The sequence below is a fragment of the Zalophus californianus genome, chromosome 1 (genome assembly GCF_009762305.2).
Source record: "Zalophus californianus isolate mZalCal1 chromosome 1, mZalCal1.pri.v2, whole genome shotgun sequence".
Lineage (NCBI taxonomy): Eukaryota > Metazoa > Chordata > Mammalia > Carnivora > Otariidae > Zalophus > Zalophus californianus.
This window is the reverse complement of record NC_045595.1, coordinates 136,733,085-136,752,462: the sequence shown is the minus strand read 5'-3', so window position 1 is coordinate 136,752,462 and position 19,378 is coordinate 136,733,085. Positions and strand designations below refer to the sequence as shown.

General features: G+C 42.1%; 1 protein-coding gene across 6 annotated transcripts in view; it reads left to right on the top strand.

The window, feature by feature from the left end:
- The window catches only part of DGKG (diacylglycerol kinase gamma), a 211,202-nt gene that overhangs the window by 41,779 nt on the left and 150,045 nt on the right, over nucleotides 1-19,378 (top strand). For all 6 annotated transcript variants that reach the window (XM_027586646.2, XM_027586645.2, XM_027586641.2 and 3 more), the window contains 3 exons: nucleotides 8,702-8,778; nucleotides 16,648-16,810; nucleotides 17,389-17,451. In XM_027586646.2, the coding sequence (XP_027442447.1) occupies nucleotides 8,702-8,778; nucleotides 16,648-16,810; nucleotides 17,389-17,451 (303 nt within the window). The remainder of the gene's footprint in view (nucleotides 1-8,701; nucleotides 8,779-16,647; nucleotides 16,811-17,388; nucleotides 17,452-19,378) is intronic.

The window sequence follows — 19,378 nt, the reverse complement described above, 5'->3', positions numbered from 1 at the left end:
CCAAGCGTGGTGATTTGGGATTTAGCAGAGTTATAAACTTTTCTTCATTTTGCAATAATTATCCAACAAGTTTAGCTGCTTCTTAAGAGAGTCTTAATTTCTAACAATAAAATTACATTCATGGGACAGCAGTTCTTAACCTTGACTATACATTGGAATCCCCAGGAAGCTTTAAAGTATTTTGATTCCTGAGTTTCTATAGAGGGGGATGAGTTAGCCTCGTGATGGGTATTAAAGAGGGCATGTATTAAATGGAGCACTGGGTGTTATATGCAAACAATGAATCATGGGACACTACGTCAAAAACTAATGATGTAATGTATGGTGATTAACATAACATAATAAAATTAGATTTCTTAAAAAAAAAGAGATGCTGACTTAATTGGTCTCAGTGGAGACCTGGGTTTCAAATGTACATAGGCTCCTCAGGTGGTTCTGACATGTAGCCAGGTTTGAGAGGCACTGTCATAGAGGAAGGGCCTTATCTTCTGATTTACCCATGTTCACATATCCAGTGAATCTAATAGCTGTGTTACATTATTAGATATGCTAAAAATCAGAGTCACCCACTCATTAGTTGCATGCCCTTGAAAGAATCATCTAAATTTCATAAGCCTTGGTTTTTTCTTCTCTAAAATAAGGACCACTGGGGTGCCTGGGTGGCTCAGTCAGTTGGCATCTGCCTTTGGCTCAGGTCATGATCCTGGTGTCCTGGGATCAAGCCCCACTTCGGGTCCCCGCTCAGCAGGGAGTCTGCTTCTCTCTCTGCCTTTCCACCTGCTTGTGCTCTCTCCCTCTCTCTCTCTAAGAAAATCTTTAAAAATAAAATAAAATAAGGACCATTATTACATTAGAGGGTAGTTGTGGAGATTTAAGTAAAACATATAAGATTACTAAGATGGTGCTTAGCATACAGTAAGCACTCAAGAAAATAGGAGTTCTTACAAAGAACTGTGGACATGCCCTCTGGTAGACACTTAGGAATAGAACTGGATCTCCTCCGAGTCTGGTGGTGGTACTACTGTACAGGCTTCTGCTCTCTACTGAGGCTGTGCAATTGGACCCACAGGCGGTGCCTGGGGTAAGATCAAGGAAAGCTCTGAAGAGGTCCCTCATTGTTCTTAGCTGTCATAAGATGAAACAGAATGGAGTAGTACCCACTTGCTCCTCAGGCAAATAGAAACCCAACCTGGAAACCTGTCAAAAATAGAACTAATAAAATATCAAAGGACATTCCAGGAGAAAGGAATGGGTCTCAAATTTGAGAATTAGATTTTCTCCCTTTTTTAAAAAGGGACAGATGTTGACACTATGAGCTCATTAAGGCCGATGAAGCAAATTGAAGTAAATGTGTGGTGAAGGACACCGCTCATGGAAATCTAGGAACCAGCAATCTCTTGGATTGTTTTTTTTTTTTAATTTAATTTTAGGCTATTAATCAGAGAATTTAAAATACTTGCTCTGTTTTTCTTTTTAAAGCCTATTTATTTGAATGTGAACATAGGATGGACATACTTGTGTATGTATATATACATATATGTGCATGTGTGTGTGTAGCATGCATTTATAGCATACATTTAAATATAAATCAGGATTTTGCAAATATGTAGTCACTTAGAACAAAAATAGGATTTCTGCTAGGATCAACCGTGGAATCTCCAAAATGTGACAGTAATATTAAAAGTATGAATTCAAGTGAAATCACTCCCCTGGTTCTCAGTCAAAATGCTGGCTCTTTACTACTCTTGCAGAAACCACACCAAGGGTACCCATGCTTCCAAATTTGACTTTTTAATGCAATCCAGATTTGGCCACTCTGGCTGGCCTGAAAATATCCCATTAAAATAGATTCTAAAATGTAGTCTTTTCTAAACAATTGAGCTGCCCATAGAATGATTTGAATATAATTTTTATGTAATGTTAACTGAGCCCTGGCCTAATTCTAAGCTCTCTTCCATTCTGTTGCCCGGAGTGGCCTTTAGAAAACGGAGACTTGATTATGGTACTCCACTATTCAGGAAATCTTTTAACAATTTCAAATCAATGTCCTTAGCTTGGTACTCAAGACTCCCACAAATCTGGCCCCAAACTACTCTCTGGTTCTGACCTTTCTTAGATGTCTGTGATGCCCATCTCTGCATCTTTGTTCACCCTGTCCCTTCTTAGAATACTTCTTCCACTTTATGTCTGCCTTTCAAACCTCACTCATTCTTATACCTCAGCTCAAAGTCTACCTCCTGTATAGGACATCCCTGGCCCCCACCCAAGCTTACTGTCATCCTAATTTTACTTCTTTCCTACTCATTCTACTTCTCTGCTCTGTGCTTCCTAGAGCTTCTGTATTATTGTTATAGCATTAATTACCTTTTTCCCTGTGTTAGCAAGTGTTTGGGAAGTAACAGTGAATAGTGCTTAAGGGAAAGTAATATAGACTTTGAGCCAAACTAGACCTGAATTAAAACCCTCTTAGGCAAGTCGCTTAATTTTTCTGAATTTCAGCTTTTTCTTCTGTAAACTGAAGAAAATATAACCAAATGTGCATGGATTGGCAGGGGAGAGTATATAAGCATATGCAGGAAAGACCCCCAACAAGAGGTAGCCATCATTACCACATTTATTCAGATAATCTCTCCAGCTAGTTCTTCAACAGTCCCTTGCAGCATCTCACCCTCCATAGTGTCTTCTGAATTGAGTGGAAGCAGCCCAAATTGATGACATCTGCTGCCTGGATCTCACTGAGCTATTAGTTTTTCTCAACATCTGTTTTGCATTTCAGGAAGAAATGTCCATTTTTAGGCAACATCAACATTTTCCTGTGGCATTTCAGTATGTCTCAGTCCTGAAATGATTATAACTTGTGCTTGATTGAATCCAAGTCAGCAGAGCCATGGAGAACAGCCCAGCCCATGCGCACATCTACTTTACACAGGCCTATGAGAAAGAGTAGCCCTTTGTAAAAACACCAAGGAACACTATGTCAATTTTTAATAACATTGCCCTTTGCTCAGATGTTCTCAAATCATGGCAGTAATGGAGCTTGGGAAGCTCTTAATTATCCACGGTACTAAGAGACAAGGAGAGCACAGAGACCCTGGTTTTCTCTGATGTCTAGAGTTCTGATAACTACACAGGATACACTCAGGATGTGTTTATAATAAAAATTACTGACTCCCTTTTCTAGACTCCCAATTTCCTTATAAAACTCAAAAGAAGAAGAAGAAGCCACCATTTTCTCTGGTAGTTTCCAAATTATTTCCAATGGAAAGGAAAATTTTCTTTTTTTTTTAAATTTTTTATTGTTATGTTAATCACCATACATTACATCATTAGTTTTGGATGTAGTGTTCCATGTTTCATTGTTTGTGCATAACACCCAGTGGTCCACGCAGAATGTACCCTCTTTAATACCCATCACCAGGCTAACCCATCCCCCCACCCCCCTCCCCTCTAGAACCCTCAGTTTGTTTTTCAGAGTCCATCGTCTCTCATGGTTTGTCTCCCCCTCCAATTTCCCCCCCTTCATTCTTCCCTTCCTGCTATCTTCTTCTTCTTTTTTTTCTTAACATATATTACATTATTTGTTTCAAAGGTACAGATCTGTGATTCAACAGTCTTGCACAATTCACAGCACTCGCCATAGCACATACCCTCCCCGATGTCTATCACCCAGCCACCCCATCCCTCCCACCCCCCACCACTCCAGCAACCCTCAGTTTGTTTCCTGAGATTAAGACTTCCTCATATCAGTGAGGTCATATGATACATGTCTTTCTCTGATTGACTTATTTCACTCAGCATAACACCCTCCAGTTCCATCCACATCATTGCAAATGGCAAGATCTCATTCCTTTTGATGGCTGCACAATATTCCACTGCGTATATATACCACAACTTCTTTATCCATTCATCTGTCGATGGACATCTTGGCTCTTTCCACAGTTTGGCTATTGTGGACATTGCTGCTATAAACATTGGGGTGCACTTACCCCTTCGGATCCCTACATTTGTATCTTTGGGGTAAATACCCAGTAGTGCAATTGCTGGATCGTATGGTAGCTCTATTTTCAACTGTTTGAGGAACCTCCATACTGTTTTCCAGAGTGGCTGCACCAGCTTGCATTCCCACCAACAGTGTAGGAGGGTTCCCCTTTCTCCGCATCCCGCCAACATCTGTCGTTTCCTGACTTGTTAATTTTAGCCATTCTGACTGGTGTGAGGTGGTATCTCATTGAGGCTTTGATTTGGATTTCCCTGATGCCGAGCGATGTTGGGCACTTTTTCATGTGTCTGTTGGCCATTTGGATGTCTTCTTTGGAAAAATGTCTGTTCATGTCTTCTGCCCATTTCTTGATTGGATTTTGTTCTTTGGGTTTTGAGTTTGATAAGTTCTTTATAGATTTTGGATACTAGCCCTTTATCTGAGATGTCCTTTGCAAATATTTTCTCCCATTCTGTCGGTTGTCTTTTGGTTTTGTGGACTGTTTCTTTTGCTGTGCAAAAGCTTTTTATCTTGATGAAGTCCCAATAGTTCATCTTTGCCCTTGCTTCCCTTGCCTTCGGCGATGTTTCTAGGAAGAAGTTGCTGCAGCTGAGGTCGAAGAGGTTGCTGCCTGTGTTCTCCTTTAGGATTTTGACGGACTCCTGTCTCACGTTTAGGTCTTTCAACCATTTGGAGTCTATTTTTGTGTGTGGTGTAAGGAAATGGTCCAGTTTCATTCTTCTGCATGTGGCTGTCCAATGTTCCCAACACTATTTGTTGAAGAGACTGTCTTTTTTCCATTGGACATTCTTGCCTGCTTTGTGAAGATGAGTTGACCATAGAGTTGAGGGTCCATTTCTGGGCTCTCTATTCTGTTCCATTGATCTGTGTGTCTGTTTTTGTGCCAATACCATACTGTCTTGATGATGACAGCTTTGTAATAGAGCTGGAAGTCCGGAATTGTGATGCCGCCAGCTTTGCTTTTCTTTTTCAACATTCCTCTGGCTATTCGGGGTCTCTTCTGGTTCCATACAAATTTTAGGATTATTTGTTCCATTTCTTTGAAAAAAGTGGATGGTATTTTGATGGAGATTGCATTGAGTGTGTAGATTGCTCTAGGTAGCATTGACATCTTCACAATGTTTGTTCTTCCAATCCATGAGCATGGAGCATTTTTCCATTTCTTTGTGTCTTCCTCAATTTCTTTCATGAGTATTTTATAGTTTCCTGAGTACAGATCCTTTGCCTCTTTGGTTAGATTTATTCCTAGGTATCTTATGGTTTGGGGTGCAATTGTAAATGGGATCGACTCCTTAATTTGTCTTTCTTCTGTCTTGTTGTTGGTGTATAGGAATGCCACTGGTTTCTGTGCATTGATTTTATATCCTGCCACTTTACTGAATTCCTGTATGAGTTCTAGCAGTTTTGGGGTGGAGTCTTTTGGGTTTTCCACATACAGTATCATATCATCTGCAAAGAGTGAGAGTTTGACTTCCTCTTTGCCGATCTGGATGCCTTTGATTTCTTTTTGTTGTCTGATTGCTGTGGCTAGGACTTCTAATACTATGTTGAATAGCAGTGGTGAGAGTGGACATCCCTGCCGTGTCCCTGACGTTAGGGGGAAAGCTCTCAGTTTTCCCCATTGAGAATGATATTCACTGTATGTTTTTCATAGATGGCTTTTATGGTACTGAGATATGTACCCTCTATCCCTATACTCTGAAGAGTTTTGATCAAGAAAGGGTGCTGTACTTTGTCAAATGCTTTTTCTGCATCTGTTGAGAGGATCGTATGATTCTTGTTCTTTCTTTTGTTAATATATTGTATCACGTTGATTGATTTGCGGATGTTGAACCAACCTTGCAGCCCAGGGATAAATCCCACTTGGTTGTGGTGAATAATCCTTTTAATGTACTGTTGGATCCTATTAGCTAGTATTTTGGTGAGAATTTTTGCATCCATGTTCATCAAGGATATTAGTCTGTAATTCTCCTTTTTGATGGGGTCTTTGTCTGGTTTTGGGATCAAGGTAATGGTGGCCTCATAAAATGAGTTTGGAAGTTTTCCTTCCATTTCTATTTTTTGGAACAGTTTCAGGAGAATAGGTATTAATTCATCTTTAACGTTTGGGTAGAATTCCCCTAGGAAGCCGTCTGGCCCTGGGCTTTTGTTTGTTGGGAGATTTTTGATGACTGCTTCAATTTCCTTAATGGTTATAGGTCTGTTCAGGTTTTCTATTTCTTCCTGGTTCAGTTTTGGTAGTTGATACATCTCTAGGAATGCATTCATTTCTTCCAGGTTATCTAATTTGCTGGCATATAGTTGCTCATAATATGTTCTTATAATTGTTTGTATTTCTTTGGTGTTGGTTGTGATCTCTCCTCTTTCATTCATGATTTTGTTGATTTGGGTCATTTCTCTTTTCTTTTTGGTAAGTCTGGCCAGGGGTTTATCAATCTTGTTAATTCTTTCAAAGAACCAGCTCCTAGTTTGGTTGATCTGTTCTACTGTTCTTTTGGTTTCTATTTCATTGATTTCTGCTCTGATCTTTATTATTTCTCTTCTTCTGCTGGGTTTAGGCTTTATTTGCTGTTTTTTCTCTAGCTCCTTTAGGTGTAGGGTTAGGTTGTGTATTTGAGACCTTTCTTGTTTCTTGAGAAAGGCTTGTATTGCTATATACTTTCCTCTCAGGACTGCCTTTGCTGTATCCCAAAGATTTTGAACAGTTGTGTTTTCATTTTCATTGGTTTCCATGAATTTTTTTAATTCTTCTTTAATTTCCTGGTTGACCCATTCATTCTTTAGTAGGATGCTCTTTATCCTCCATGTATTTGAGTTCTTTCTGACTTTCCTCTTGTGATTGTGTTCTAGTTTCAAAGCACTGTGGTCTGAAAATATGCAGGGAATAATCCCAATCTTTTGGTAGCGGTTGAGACCTGATTTGTGACCTAGGATGTGATCTATTCTGGAGAATGTTCCATGGGCACTAAAGAAGAATGTGTATTCTGTTGCTTTGGGATGGAATGTTCTGAATATGTCTGTGAAGTCCATTTGGTCCAGTGTGTCGTTTAAAGTCTTTATTTCCATCTTTTGCTTAGATGATCTGTCCATTTCAGTCAGGGGGTGTTAAAGTCCCCCACTATTATTGTATTGTTGTCAATGTGTTTCTTTGCTTTTGTTATTAATTGCCTTATATAATTGGCTGCTCCCATGTTAGGGGCATAGATATTTACAATTGTTAGATCTTCTTGTTGGATAGACCCTTTAAGTAGGATATAGTGTCCTTCTTCATCTCTTATTACAGTCTTTGTTTTAAAATCTAATTTGTCTGATATAAGGATTGCCACCCCAGCTTTCTTTTGGTGTCCATTAGCATGGTAAATGGTTTTCCACCCGCTCACTTTCAATCTGGGGGTGTCTTTGGGTCTAAAATGAGTCTCTTGCAGACAGCATATTGATAGGTGTTTTTTTTTTTTTTTTTTTTTTTATCCAATCTGATAGCCTGTGTCTTTTGATTGGGGCATTTAGCCCGTTTACATTCAGGGTAACTATTGAAAGATATGAATTTAGTGCCATTGTATTGCCTGTAAGGTGACTGTTACTGTATATTGTCTGTATTCCTTTCTGGTCTATGCTGCTTTTAGGCTCTGTCTTTGCTCTCTTTGAAAGAGGACCCCTTTCAGTATTTCTTGTAGGGCTGGTTTCGTGTTTGCAAATTCCTTTAGTTTTTGTTTGTCCTGGAAGCTTTTTATCTCTCCTTCAATTTTCAGTGACAGTCTAGCTGGATATAGTATCCTTGGCTGCATTTTTTTCTCATTTAGTGCTCTGAAGATATCATGCCAGTCCGTAAAGGAAAATTTTCTAAGTCACCATGCTTCATGAATCCCAAGTCCCTGCTTCAGCACCAAGGACAGAGCATCTCTGGGCTTAATGTCCATTCCTCTTATTTAATCAACAAAAATTTAAATGTTTTAAAATTTCTGCTCAGATGTTATACAGTCACCTAGTATATTGGTTTTCTGAACACTAGTTATGTGTCAGACCGTAATATGATATACAAAGCCTTACTAGCCAATTACAGATCTCAAGGTGGAACTGAGGCAGGAGGTGAGTAAGGGAAGCAGTTATAACACTATATGACAAGTGCTGTTACAGAGCTGTGTACAAGTCATGTGGGATCCAGGAGAGGGAACTCTACCTGATAAAGGAAGACTTTACATAGGAGTTGGCATTTGAGCTGGGTACCAAGAATTGAGTGAAGTTTACAACATAGAGAAGAGACTCCATGAAAGAATGAATGAGTGAATACAGTATATTCAGGGACTTGTGGAAATGTGATTTGATGTGGCTGAAAAGTGGGGTGAGTGGTAGGCTAAAGTAAGAGATAAGGAATGGGCTAGGTCAAATCACCACGTACTTACATACCAAGCTAAGGGAATTAAGCTTTATCCCGGGAAAACAGAGAGCCATTGAAGTGTACTGAGTAGGAACACGATCAGATCACATTTGTGTTTTAGAAAGAGAGTTCATACAGCAGGAGAGAGACTATACTGAAAAAAGGAAATAAGAGGGCAGAAGGGCAGATAAGAGTGACATTTTTCCACATAGCCCTGGGAATGAGGAGTTGCTCCATCATAACCAAGGTTAGACAGGGAGAATTTACTTGGCCCAGCTACCATTAGCTGTTCACCAGTATTTCACATGTGCATTATGTCTCTCCAGATTCTTCCAAGAAGATAAAGGATGTCTTGGCTGAGTTTAATGAGGGTGGGAGCATCAAACAATATGACCCACACGAGGTAAGAACGTTTCCATTTCAAACCTTTAAAAGCCCTATATTCTAGCTTTTCCATAATTTTTTCCACTTCTAAAAGTTTAGCTCATTTTAAAGAACTCGTTTCTCAACATATTTTCTCCTCTAAGTCTCAAATGAGCCATTTATGTTTGCCAAGTTTAATGATTCTCTCACTGTCCTAGAAGACTACATCATACCTTCCTCTCTCTCTTCAAATCTTTCCCTTTTCCTGTCCTCATTCTCAGTTATCAACCATGCTTTCTACTTCACTGAGAAAATAGAAACAATCAGAAGAGATCTTCCACAAGATCCTCACCCACCTCTGTACCTTCTTTCCTGTAACTAGGAATGAGCTCTCCATGTTCCTAGTAAGTTCAGCCCCTCCAGGTATGCACTCCTTTCCATCCTCTTCTAGTCTATTGACAGGCATTGCTCTCTCTGTATATATATCTCCTTCACATCAGCTTTCCACTATTTGTTAGGTTTTTCTCATCAACATATTAACATATAGTTATTTGTCTTATATTAAAGTTGTTCTCCTGACTCTAGTTTTCCAGTTACCTCATTTCTTTCCTGTCCTTATAGCAAAACTGTGCAAACAATTTGTCTATAGTCATTGCCTCTAATTTCTCTTCTTCCCTCTTTGTTGAAAGCCCTCAATCAGAGCGTAACCCCCACTTCTCTACTAAAACCACTGGTGAAGATAGCCAAGGATCTCCATGTAGCTAAACTCAATAGGCATTTTACTCAACAGCATTGGACACAGTTTGTCAGATCCTCCTCTACTGACTTCACTTGGATTTCAGGACACTGTACTCTCCTGATTCTCCTTTCATCCCTCTAACTTGACATTTTCACTAAAAAATCAAGTCGCGATCTCAAACTTAACATGAGCTAAACTGAGCCCTTTTGATCTTCACCTGTAAAACCTGTTTTTCCAGCAGTCTTCCCCATTTCAGTAAATGACAACTCCATTCTTCAAGTTCTTCAGTCTAAAACTATGGAGTCATCATTGAGTTTTCCCTCTCACATCCCACATCCAATTCATCAGCAAACCCTGCCACCTCAACCTTCAGAATATATCCGGAATCTAGTCACATCTTACCACAGGCACCGCTTCCACCCTTACCTGAGGCACCACCATATTTTGCCCAGATTATTGTAATAGTCACCTAACTGGGCTCCTTGTTTCTGCTCTTGATCTTTAAAGTCTATTCTTCATGCTCATCCTGAGCAATCTGTTAAAACTTAGGTCAGATCATGTCATTGCTCTGCTCTACAATCCCTTCATGGTTCCCCCACCCCCTACTCAGAGTTAAAATCAAGGTCATTACCATCTGTACGTCCCTCTACTCTCTAACCTCATCTCTTGCTACTCTCCTCCTCATTCCTTTCCAGCTATTATTAGCCTTCTCGATGCTGTCAAACAAGCCAAGGTTGCTCTAACCTCAGTACCTTTGCATTTGTTTTTGCCTCTTCCTAGACTGTTTCTCCCACATATATCCACATTGTTATTTCCTCATCTCTTTCAGGCGTTTGCTCAAATCACCTTCTCAGTGAATGTCACCTTCTCTATTTAAAATCTTAAGCCCTCTTTCCTGATGCTTCTTGTCCCTCTATTCTGCCTTATTGTCCTCTTTAGTATTCCTCACCATCTGTCCTGCTATATATTTGTGCATTTCGGCATCCCCCATGCCCAGAGGAGTAATCTGGCTCATAGCAGGCACTCAAGAAATATTTGTTGGTTGAATAAATGAATGCAAGACATCCACTACTTTCAGATTCAAGTCATCTAATGTTTCTTGAACATCCAGGCACTGTGGAAGGTATAAAGGTGAAGAAGCACCGTTCTTGCCCTCCAGAACTTACTTCCTATTGGCAGGCTCTGGAGTTACATGGCCTTAGGTTAGACTTCTACCTTTGCTGCCAGCCAGCAATGTGGCCTGAAATATTTCACCTTTATGAGCCTCACTTGCCTTATCGTTGACCTGAAGATAACAACAAACAAAGACATGGAAGTTTGCAGATGAGTGGATGGAATGAGATAATTTTTTAAAATGTATAGTACACTTTAAAAATGGTACCCACTATTATTCCCCTTCTGGCTCCTTTCCTCAGAATGTTTAAAACTCAACTTCCTTTTCCCTGCTCCTGGGTCCTTTCATGAGGGTTAACGGCAGAAAAATGATCAGCAGGATCATTTGGGACAATGACAGGTCACTTATTTATTCGTATTGTCATCCTTTCAACAACCTTTGAGTCAACTCTGCTCCTGGGCACTGTCAGCGAGCCAACAAAGCACATGTCCTCAGGGTTTACCTGAGCAGGGGCTTTGGATCAAATGCACCAATCCTCAGGAGAATGAAGCAGGAGGAAGGTTGCCCATACAGAGCCAGACTGAGAATGAACCATTTCAAAGAACATTCCTGAGGAGAAGCCATGCAGAGAAGATGGCGGAGCCAGCAAAGGACTCCCTGCCCCTCCCACCTCCCCACCCCCAGGTCCAAAAACACAGGAACAAAGGAGGGTGGGGGCTGCTAATCAGCCCATCAGTCCTGAGGCTGAAGAGTAGGAGGGGAACAATTTGGTCAGGGTCACTGAGGGTGTGAAGGCCTTGGGAGCTTTCAGAAGCAGAGAGCAGCTTGGCTGTTACGAGCCTGCTGCCACCCCCACCTCCATCAGACTGGCCCCCACTCTTTGTACGCCTGGCACTGCCGTATCCCAGGGAAGCTCTTTCACTCTGATTGTATTCTCTCTCACAGTGTGGCTGGCTTCTAGTAGGTGTAATGTCCCCACACATGGTTGGGGAAACAAAAAGAATTTAATTTCTCTTGAGCTTGATGGCTTACTGCTGCTAAAATGTCTCAAGGAAGAATGAGTTAGTTGTGGGAAGGGGCAAGTAGCTAGGAAAGCGAGGCCAGGAATACAAGTGCATCTGGCCGTGACAAGCAGGCCTCTGCCCATCAGTGCTGAGTGATTCTCTGGAGAACCAAGTACAGCAGACAACAGCCAGAAAGTGAAGCAGAACACAGTGGAGCAAAAGGGGCAAGGTGGCTTGGTGGTCTTATGATCTTAGACTCAAACACATCTAAGCACAGAGCCCACCAGCTCTGCCACTTGCTTTATGACTCTGAGCAAGTTATTCATGTTTTCAGAATTTTTTTCATCCACCAAATGGCAGTAATAGTCACACCTCACACTGTTCTTTTAAGACTTAAATGAGATCATGTATTTAAACTGCCCTATACACAGTAAGCTGTCCATCTGGTTCCCCTCCCTTCTTGACCTGTGCAAGAATTCACACTTGAAACAGATTGCAGAAACAGCAATTGCCCAGTCAGTTCCTTTATGAAAGTGGCAGTTTCTGGGAAAAAACAGGCCTGCGTCATGACGGTGCCTAGCATGTTATTCCAGAGCAAAGACATGGCTCAGCGTGTCTCATAGTGTTTGTTTATCTGGTTTGGGCATAGTAAACCACTTTCTACCCACATTCACTAACAGCTCCTCTGAGCCTGGCTTGTGCTCATAAAGAATGACTCTCTCATAACTCAGATATAACTCTGAGAGTGGCACACAGTCACATTTTTTTGCATACTGTACTTGAGGTCCTTGTAGAGAGTGACAGGGAGCCATATGTTAGCACTGGGACCTGGAACAGACACGGGAGCTGGAGCACTGGACTGGGAGTCAGAAGATCAGGCTTCTGGTTTTACTCTGCTGCTTGATGGCTGGGCAAGTGACTGAACTTTCAGAACCTCAGTGACAGGCGGAGGTCTGGGCTCTTCTGGTGTGAATGACCTTTGTTTCTGGGCTTATTCTATGCCATCCGCTTCCCCTGAATAGGGTCATGAATGGTTGGACATGGGTTCTAATCATCATTTTCTAAGTTCTCATAATAGTTTTTCAGTATTTTTCCTGTACTCACCATTATTGATCCTGTATTGGAATTATTTCAACACCTGAGTCTCTTGAAGGTATAGACCTCTGTGTATGTCAAGGTGTGTTCCCCAAGGTGTTTCTTGTACATAGGAGGTTCAGTACATATATAATGACTGAATAGACCCTACAGTAATTGATGACAGCCAAGTGTACAACAAAGAAACCCCACAGCCTCTAAAATACCTATCAGGAAACACGGTCATATGTGGTGGTGGGGGGGGTTGCTTAGATAAAATAGGATATTTCACTACCTTCCCAGATCTCTAGATGTAGTTGAGGAACTAAGGATATATTTATCATAAACAACTCTGTATTAATAAGAGGGCAGCTGATAAAAGTGTCATAGGACATGAATCGAAGTGGAAAAGTACAGAAATTCAGGTACAGAGATCATACTAGGCTTCCTGGAGGAGGTGACATCAGAGCTGGACCTTAAAGGATAGCTAGAATTTTAACAGGTAGAGAAGGAAGCAGTTTATGAGATATGCATGGAGGTTTGACCAGGAAAGAACATGGAGATCAGTGTGGACACAGGGTAGAGGTACACATAGGTAATAAAAGGAGAAAAGACCAGAATGATCTCAGAGCTTGAAGTAGTTATAAATCTAGGTTGGAGTGGGATTATGGGAGGGCTGTGAATCCCAGAGGACTCAAGGAGTACACAGGATGATCGCCTGGTGTGTGGGAACACTGCAAATTAGACCTTTTAGACCCTGCACATTGATCATTTTTATTATGTTATGTTAATCACCATACATTACATCATTAGTTTTTGATGTAGTGTTCCATGATTCATTATTCACATTGATTTTTATCTCATCTTTCTTCTATTTTCTAATTTCTTCTCTTGTGTATGTTTTATAGTGTATAATAGAGGAGCACAGTACATGTATACAATTTATAAGTAAAGATAAATGTGAATGCATGCTCACAATGTTATAGAGGGGCATATGATTTAAAACTGATCTCACCTCTCCCATGGGCAATTAGAAGGCATGGAAAGTTTGTGAGTAGGGAAGCAATCTGTTCAGAATTGTGCTTTGGGAAGATCAATCTGGCAAGGATGGATGAGATGGGAGGACTGACAGATGCAGGGGGAGGCACATCGAGAAGTATTGCAGTGGTCCAGGTCGGAGGTACAGAACAGAAATCTGAAACCAGGGGACACTGGGCCTCCATAGCTTTCTCATCCAGGTGGAGGCAGCTGGACAGTGGACACACAGAAAAGACCTGGAGGTGACAGACGTGGCAAAAGAACAGTGAATAAAAGGAAGGGACAACACCTGGTCTCCGATGACTGGGAGTTCAAAACGGAGCCTGGTATTGTCAGTGTTAGCAGAAACTGCAGGGTCGGGAAGAGGAGCTGGTTGAGGGAGGGAGCTAACAGAAGCTGAGAATTTGAGATTTTCTCATTCAGCACTCAGCATCTGCTGAAGAAGAAACTGAGGTTCACAAAGAGGGGGAAACGGGGTGGAGCTGAGACCAGTCACAAGGGCCCCTGAATCCCACACTGCTCTGGTTTGACGATCTGTCAACTTTGGTTTTTGAAGAGCGTTATATTAGACTTGGTTTAACCAAACTTGCTCTTTTTAAAAATCATTTAGTACAGTCTGTTTTCCAGAAATATTTTCTGCTGATAGTTCTCAATTTGATAAGATTAACGGGACACTTTGGGGCTCGAAACTACTGTTGACCCTTGAGTAACATGGGGGTTAGGATCACTGACCCCCGACGCAGTCAGAAATCCACATAAAACTTTTGACTCCCCAAAAGCTTAATTACTAATATCCTACTGTTGACTGGAAGCCTTACTTTTAACATAAACAGTTGATTAACACATATTTTATGTGTTATATGTATTGTATATACTGTACTATATTATACAATAAAGGAAGCCAGAGAAAGGAAAATGTCATTAAGGAAATCATAAGGAAGAGAAAATACATTGACAGTACTGTACTGTATTTATTGAAAATTTCCACAAGTAAATGGGCTTGTACAGTTCAAACCCATGTTGTTCAAGAGTCAATTGTACATTGTAAACAGTGCTTGTCAATTTAAATAGTGTGAAGGAAAAGACAATGCAAAAAGAGCCTTTTAAAATATAACAGTGCCATCAGCAAATAGTCAAATCAAAGTAGAGAATGAAGAAAACCAAAATAGCACAACAACATGGAAAACAGAAAGTTCAAGAAGAGAGGATGGAATGCAACAGAGAAGCCAAAGATGAGCAAGTCAGAAAAGAGACAACTGAATTGATGACTTTCAAGAGAGTGGGTTCAGAGGTGATGGGCTAGAACCCAGACTGAATGGGGCTAAAGTGGTAACAGGCTAGTGGGGTCTGGCCAGGGAACACAGAAGGGGAAGGGAAGAAGGACAGGCTAGTAACTCGAGTATCCAGCCATTTCTTTGGAACAGTGACTTTGAACATGCTTGCAGATAGAGAAGCAGATGCTGGGAGATGCCTTCAGATGGAGGGAGGGTGGAATCAAGGGTCATAGTGGGTAGGTTCCACTTGGAAAGTAGGAGGAAAAGATTTTGCTCTTGCAGACTGGTAAAAAAGAGGAGGATGTGTGGGGAAGAACATTTGGGTGATGAGGCTGTGGAGACAGGGTCAGAAAGAGAAACACAGAGATCCAGGGGCAGAAAAGACAGTGAGATAAAGACAGATTGGTGGTAGTTATCACAAGAAATATGAATCCACCATTTGCTTAGAGATCCCTTAATCTTCTAGGAGCCTGCATTATCCTCTGTCCAACCAAATCGGGCTTCCTCCACTCTGCAAAGGACAGCCTGGAGCAAGTAGAAACTGCCTTGTGAGCTCCTTCCCAATGGGGTCAAGAAGGCATCGCTTGTTTTTAGGGCCCAAACTTTGTATCCCAGACCTTATTGTATATATTTAAGCCAGCTCATGGTTCTGGGAAGGCTCCCAGATTTTCTAGAAGAGACAAGGGGTTAAATGCTACCAACATTTTGGAAGGAGAGCAAAGTAGGCTCCCAAAAAGGGATTTTATTCTCATGGCTGTTATTATTTACAAAAGCCTTCACAGCAGATCTTAGAGTAGAGCTTCCTCAGTGATTTCCAGGAGCATCTGCTGATTTGATGAAGAATCTGATGCCATCAGAGCATGAGCCAGTGATGACTCACTGCAAACCGTCTTTGTTGAGTGTTTGCTGAGTACAGCAGCCCTTTCTGGCATGGTTGCTCCCAGCCCGGGACCAGAAGCCAGGCAGTAGTGGGAGAGATACAGCAGGGAGAGGTTCTAGTTTTTGGCATGTTTCTTGATTCTACCTTCTGTCCTTGGCTTCCTGCTCTTCTCCCAGTGCCTAAAACCTTCACAAGGACATGTTTCGAGAGCAGCTGAGCCAGACACATACCCTCTCCTGTTCTCTTGAGGTTCATCCAAGGAAGATCAGTTATGAAAGTATGAAGGTTGGAGCCTGTCTTTTCCTATTTTCTGAGACCTGAACACTCAGGAATCACATCCCTCACAGCACAAGCAGAAAACGGAGACACCACAGAAGAACCATCTTTCCATCGTGTTTTCCACTACGTCCTTCTTCATCTTCACTAAGATTCCAGGGCACGGATCAAATCCTGCTCATTAGAGAGCAGTCTGGCTTGTGGGCCTTGACTCAGGCAGAGCCCTCCTCTGTGGCCTCCACTCCCAATGCTCGTTCCCCATCACCCCATTTCTACCTAGTTTTGGACACCTCTTATTACAGAAGCTTCTGGCAAACCGCAACGTGCAACCACCAGTGTCGTCTCTTTCTTGCATCCTGTCCCCTGCTCCTTGTGCTTGCTGTTCTCCCTCACTTCCTGGCCTTTTCATTCCTGCACCCACCAAGTCCCACACTTCCTTCTGCTTCCCTTTCATTTCTCTCGCCTGCCTGCCCCCTCCCCAGTTTCTCTGTCCTCTTTGTTTCTTCTCAGCCAATTAGCTACGATGTCTTCAAGCTGTTCATGAGGGCGTACCTGGAGGTGGACCTTCCTCAGCCACTGAGCACACACCTCTTCCTGGCCTTCAGCCAGAAGCCCGGGCGGGAGACCCCTGACCACCCAATGGATGGGGCCAGCAATGAGGCCAGTGGCCCAGGTATGTAGGCCAGTGTTACCCAAGATAGAAAGGAGATTTTGTAGCTCTGATGCATTTGCCACAGGCACAGCTGCATTGCTAGGGGGTCCCCTGTGCATAGTAACTTCCTTATGGGGTGGGAATGGGGATCAGGACACCAGGACTCCTTTCCCCATAGGGCCTCACAGGAAGCCCTGTCTGATGGCTCTCTCAGAGGAATAAAGAGGGGCAAAATTCCTGCCCTCGGGATCAGAGGGGACAATGGAGAGGAGAGGAAGCCCAAACAAATGTATGGCGGGGGAAGAGAACCTTCCGCAAAGACTGCAAGAAGCCTTTGGAGGGAGCACCTTCAGGTCATGTACGCAGGCTGGAATGAGCCCAGGAGTGGCAGAGAAAGGGTAAGGTGTGGTCACTGTCTTCTTGAAGCTTGGGCTGTAATGAGGGAGACATAGCCAACCCCAATAAGTCAGCATAAACCCAGCTGACACTCAGAGACACACAACTCAAGTGATCCAGACCCCATAGGGAGGTTCCCTACCTGTCTCTCTAACAAGCTAGAGAACATGGGCTGGTCCTCAAACCTTCTTTTTACTCCCCAGATACCACCATACAGAATGTGGATAATGCTGCCAAAGCAGATGAGGCCTGTGCCCCTGATACAGGTAAGTCTTTATAATACTAGATTTGCGGGGTGGGGTGCAGTGGAGAATACCCCATCTTTGGGAGGAGGGGTAAATCTAACCAGCAGTTTGTCTCCATGTCATTGTATGTCCTTTAAGCAGATCTTGTCTGCCTCCGTCTTTGGGGCCACTACCGCTCAAATGTGCTGGGATTCTGAGGTTTGATCAGGCTCTTGCTTCATTTGCCCTGAAACAGGGCAGCTCATTAGCTATTTACTTCTGATGGGGCTGCCTGGCCAGAAAGGGGAGAAGGGGAACCTTCTCGGGAGAAAGCATATGATGGGGGTTTGAGTGAGTGTGTGTGTGTGTGTGTGTGTGTGTGTGTGAGAGAGAGAAAGAGAGAGAGAGAGAGATGCAGAGGCAGAGACAGGCAGATCATGTACATAAAGAGGTGGCTCTAGGGCTGAGATTCAGATGACTCTGCCTGTGGATGGTTGAAGGTGAGTAGGGCAAAAAGGTAAGAGTGAGCTCAGATGGGACAAAACTTACAGAGCTGCACTACAAGAAATGGTAAAGGGAATCTTTTTAGTAGAACTATACCATATGGAAACCTGGGTTTACATACAAGAATGAAGAGTGCTGAAACTGATAACCACATGGGGAAATACAAAGAATATTTTTCTTATTAGTTAAATCTCTTTGAAAGGCAATTAACTATCGAAGCAAAAAAATGACATTGTGCTGTGCAGTTTCTAACATAAGTAGGAGTGAAATGTAGAACAATAGCACAAAGGCATGGTTGGGAGAATTGGAGGTATTTACATGCACCGGTTTAATAAGTCAGGAGGAGGAGCAAGGTGAAGCAGTTAACATTATTTTCATCTATTTGCCAGGGACCTGGAAGGATGAGAGAATATCTTCAAGTTGGTACTAGATGTAGTTCTAATCCTTTTTCTAGTCATGGCAAAAAAGGGCAACTGGAAGGATTATAGAGTTTTCAGGGTGTAACTGAAGGACTGGTGAGATAAAAAATTTACGGTTGGTGAAAAGCAGAGCACAGTTGGGAAAGGAAAGTTGCCTCTGGACCAAAAGCTCAGCAAATTTCAAGCTTCTCATAGAGCTCCACGAAGCAAGGATTACGAGCCTCAGTGCCTTTCTGAGGCCTTCAGAGGCATCATCAAGGCAAGACTCTACAAAGTATGTCTCACCCACCTGCCCTTCCCAGCATCCACCCACCCATCCTAGGTCCATGGCCCCTTGGGTAAATGGATTTAAGTTATAAATAAATCTTAAATCATATGTGGAATAGCAGAAGCATGTTATGACTTAAAGTATTCTCATAATAGGAAGAGAAGGGTGAAATTGGGAACCTTGAGATTCTAAAATTGGGAACCTTGAGATTCTAAACTCTGAGCAAGAAAATCCAACCATGACAAGCATTTGGACCCAGATTCTTTACCCAGAGACTTTCTTAGTCCAAGTATCTGGAACTTCAAGAGGAACATGAGAGAAATTGTACTTCATTCCCTGAGGTTCCAAATTGTCTGGGTAGGACTTGTTTTAGTGGCTGAAATTTCTGAGTAACCAAGGAAGGATTTATTGGGGATGCTGTCATTACATGATATTTGAGAAAAGGTAATCGATGTTGATAATGGCACTTGGCTGGTGTATTTGACCACCATGTTTATTTGCAACATTTGTATCATTCTGGGTCTGAGAGCAACTTCTAGAGACTTCCTCCTGGAGGAGTGATTTGTGATGTCCCATATTCCTTGTGTCTGGAGGATATCAGTTTCCTGTGGTCAGATAATAAAAGGGTAATGATCTGAGTATTGGCCCAGGGAGGTATATAGCATTTTTTCATCTTTTGTGACTTGAAATCTAAAGTAGAGAATCCTTTTCCTGTTAGGCCACCTTCCATGGATGTCTTAATTAGATGCCCCTGTTCACCAGAGACAGGAATGTAGGG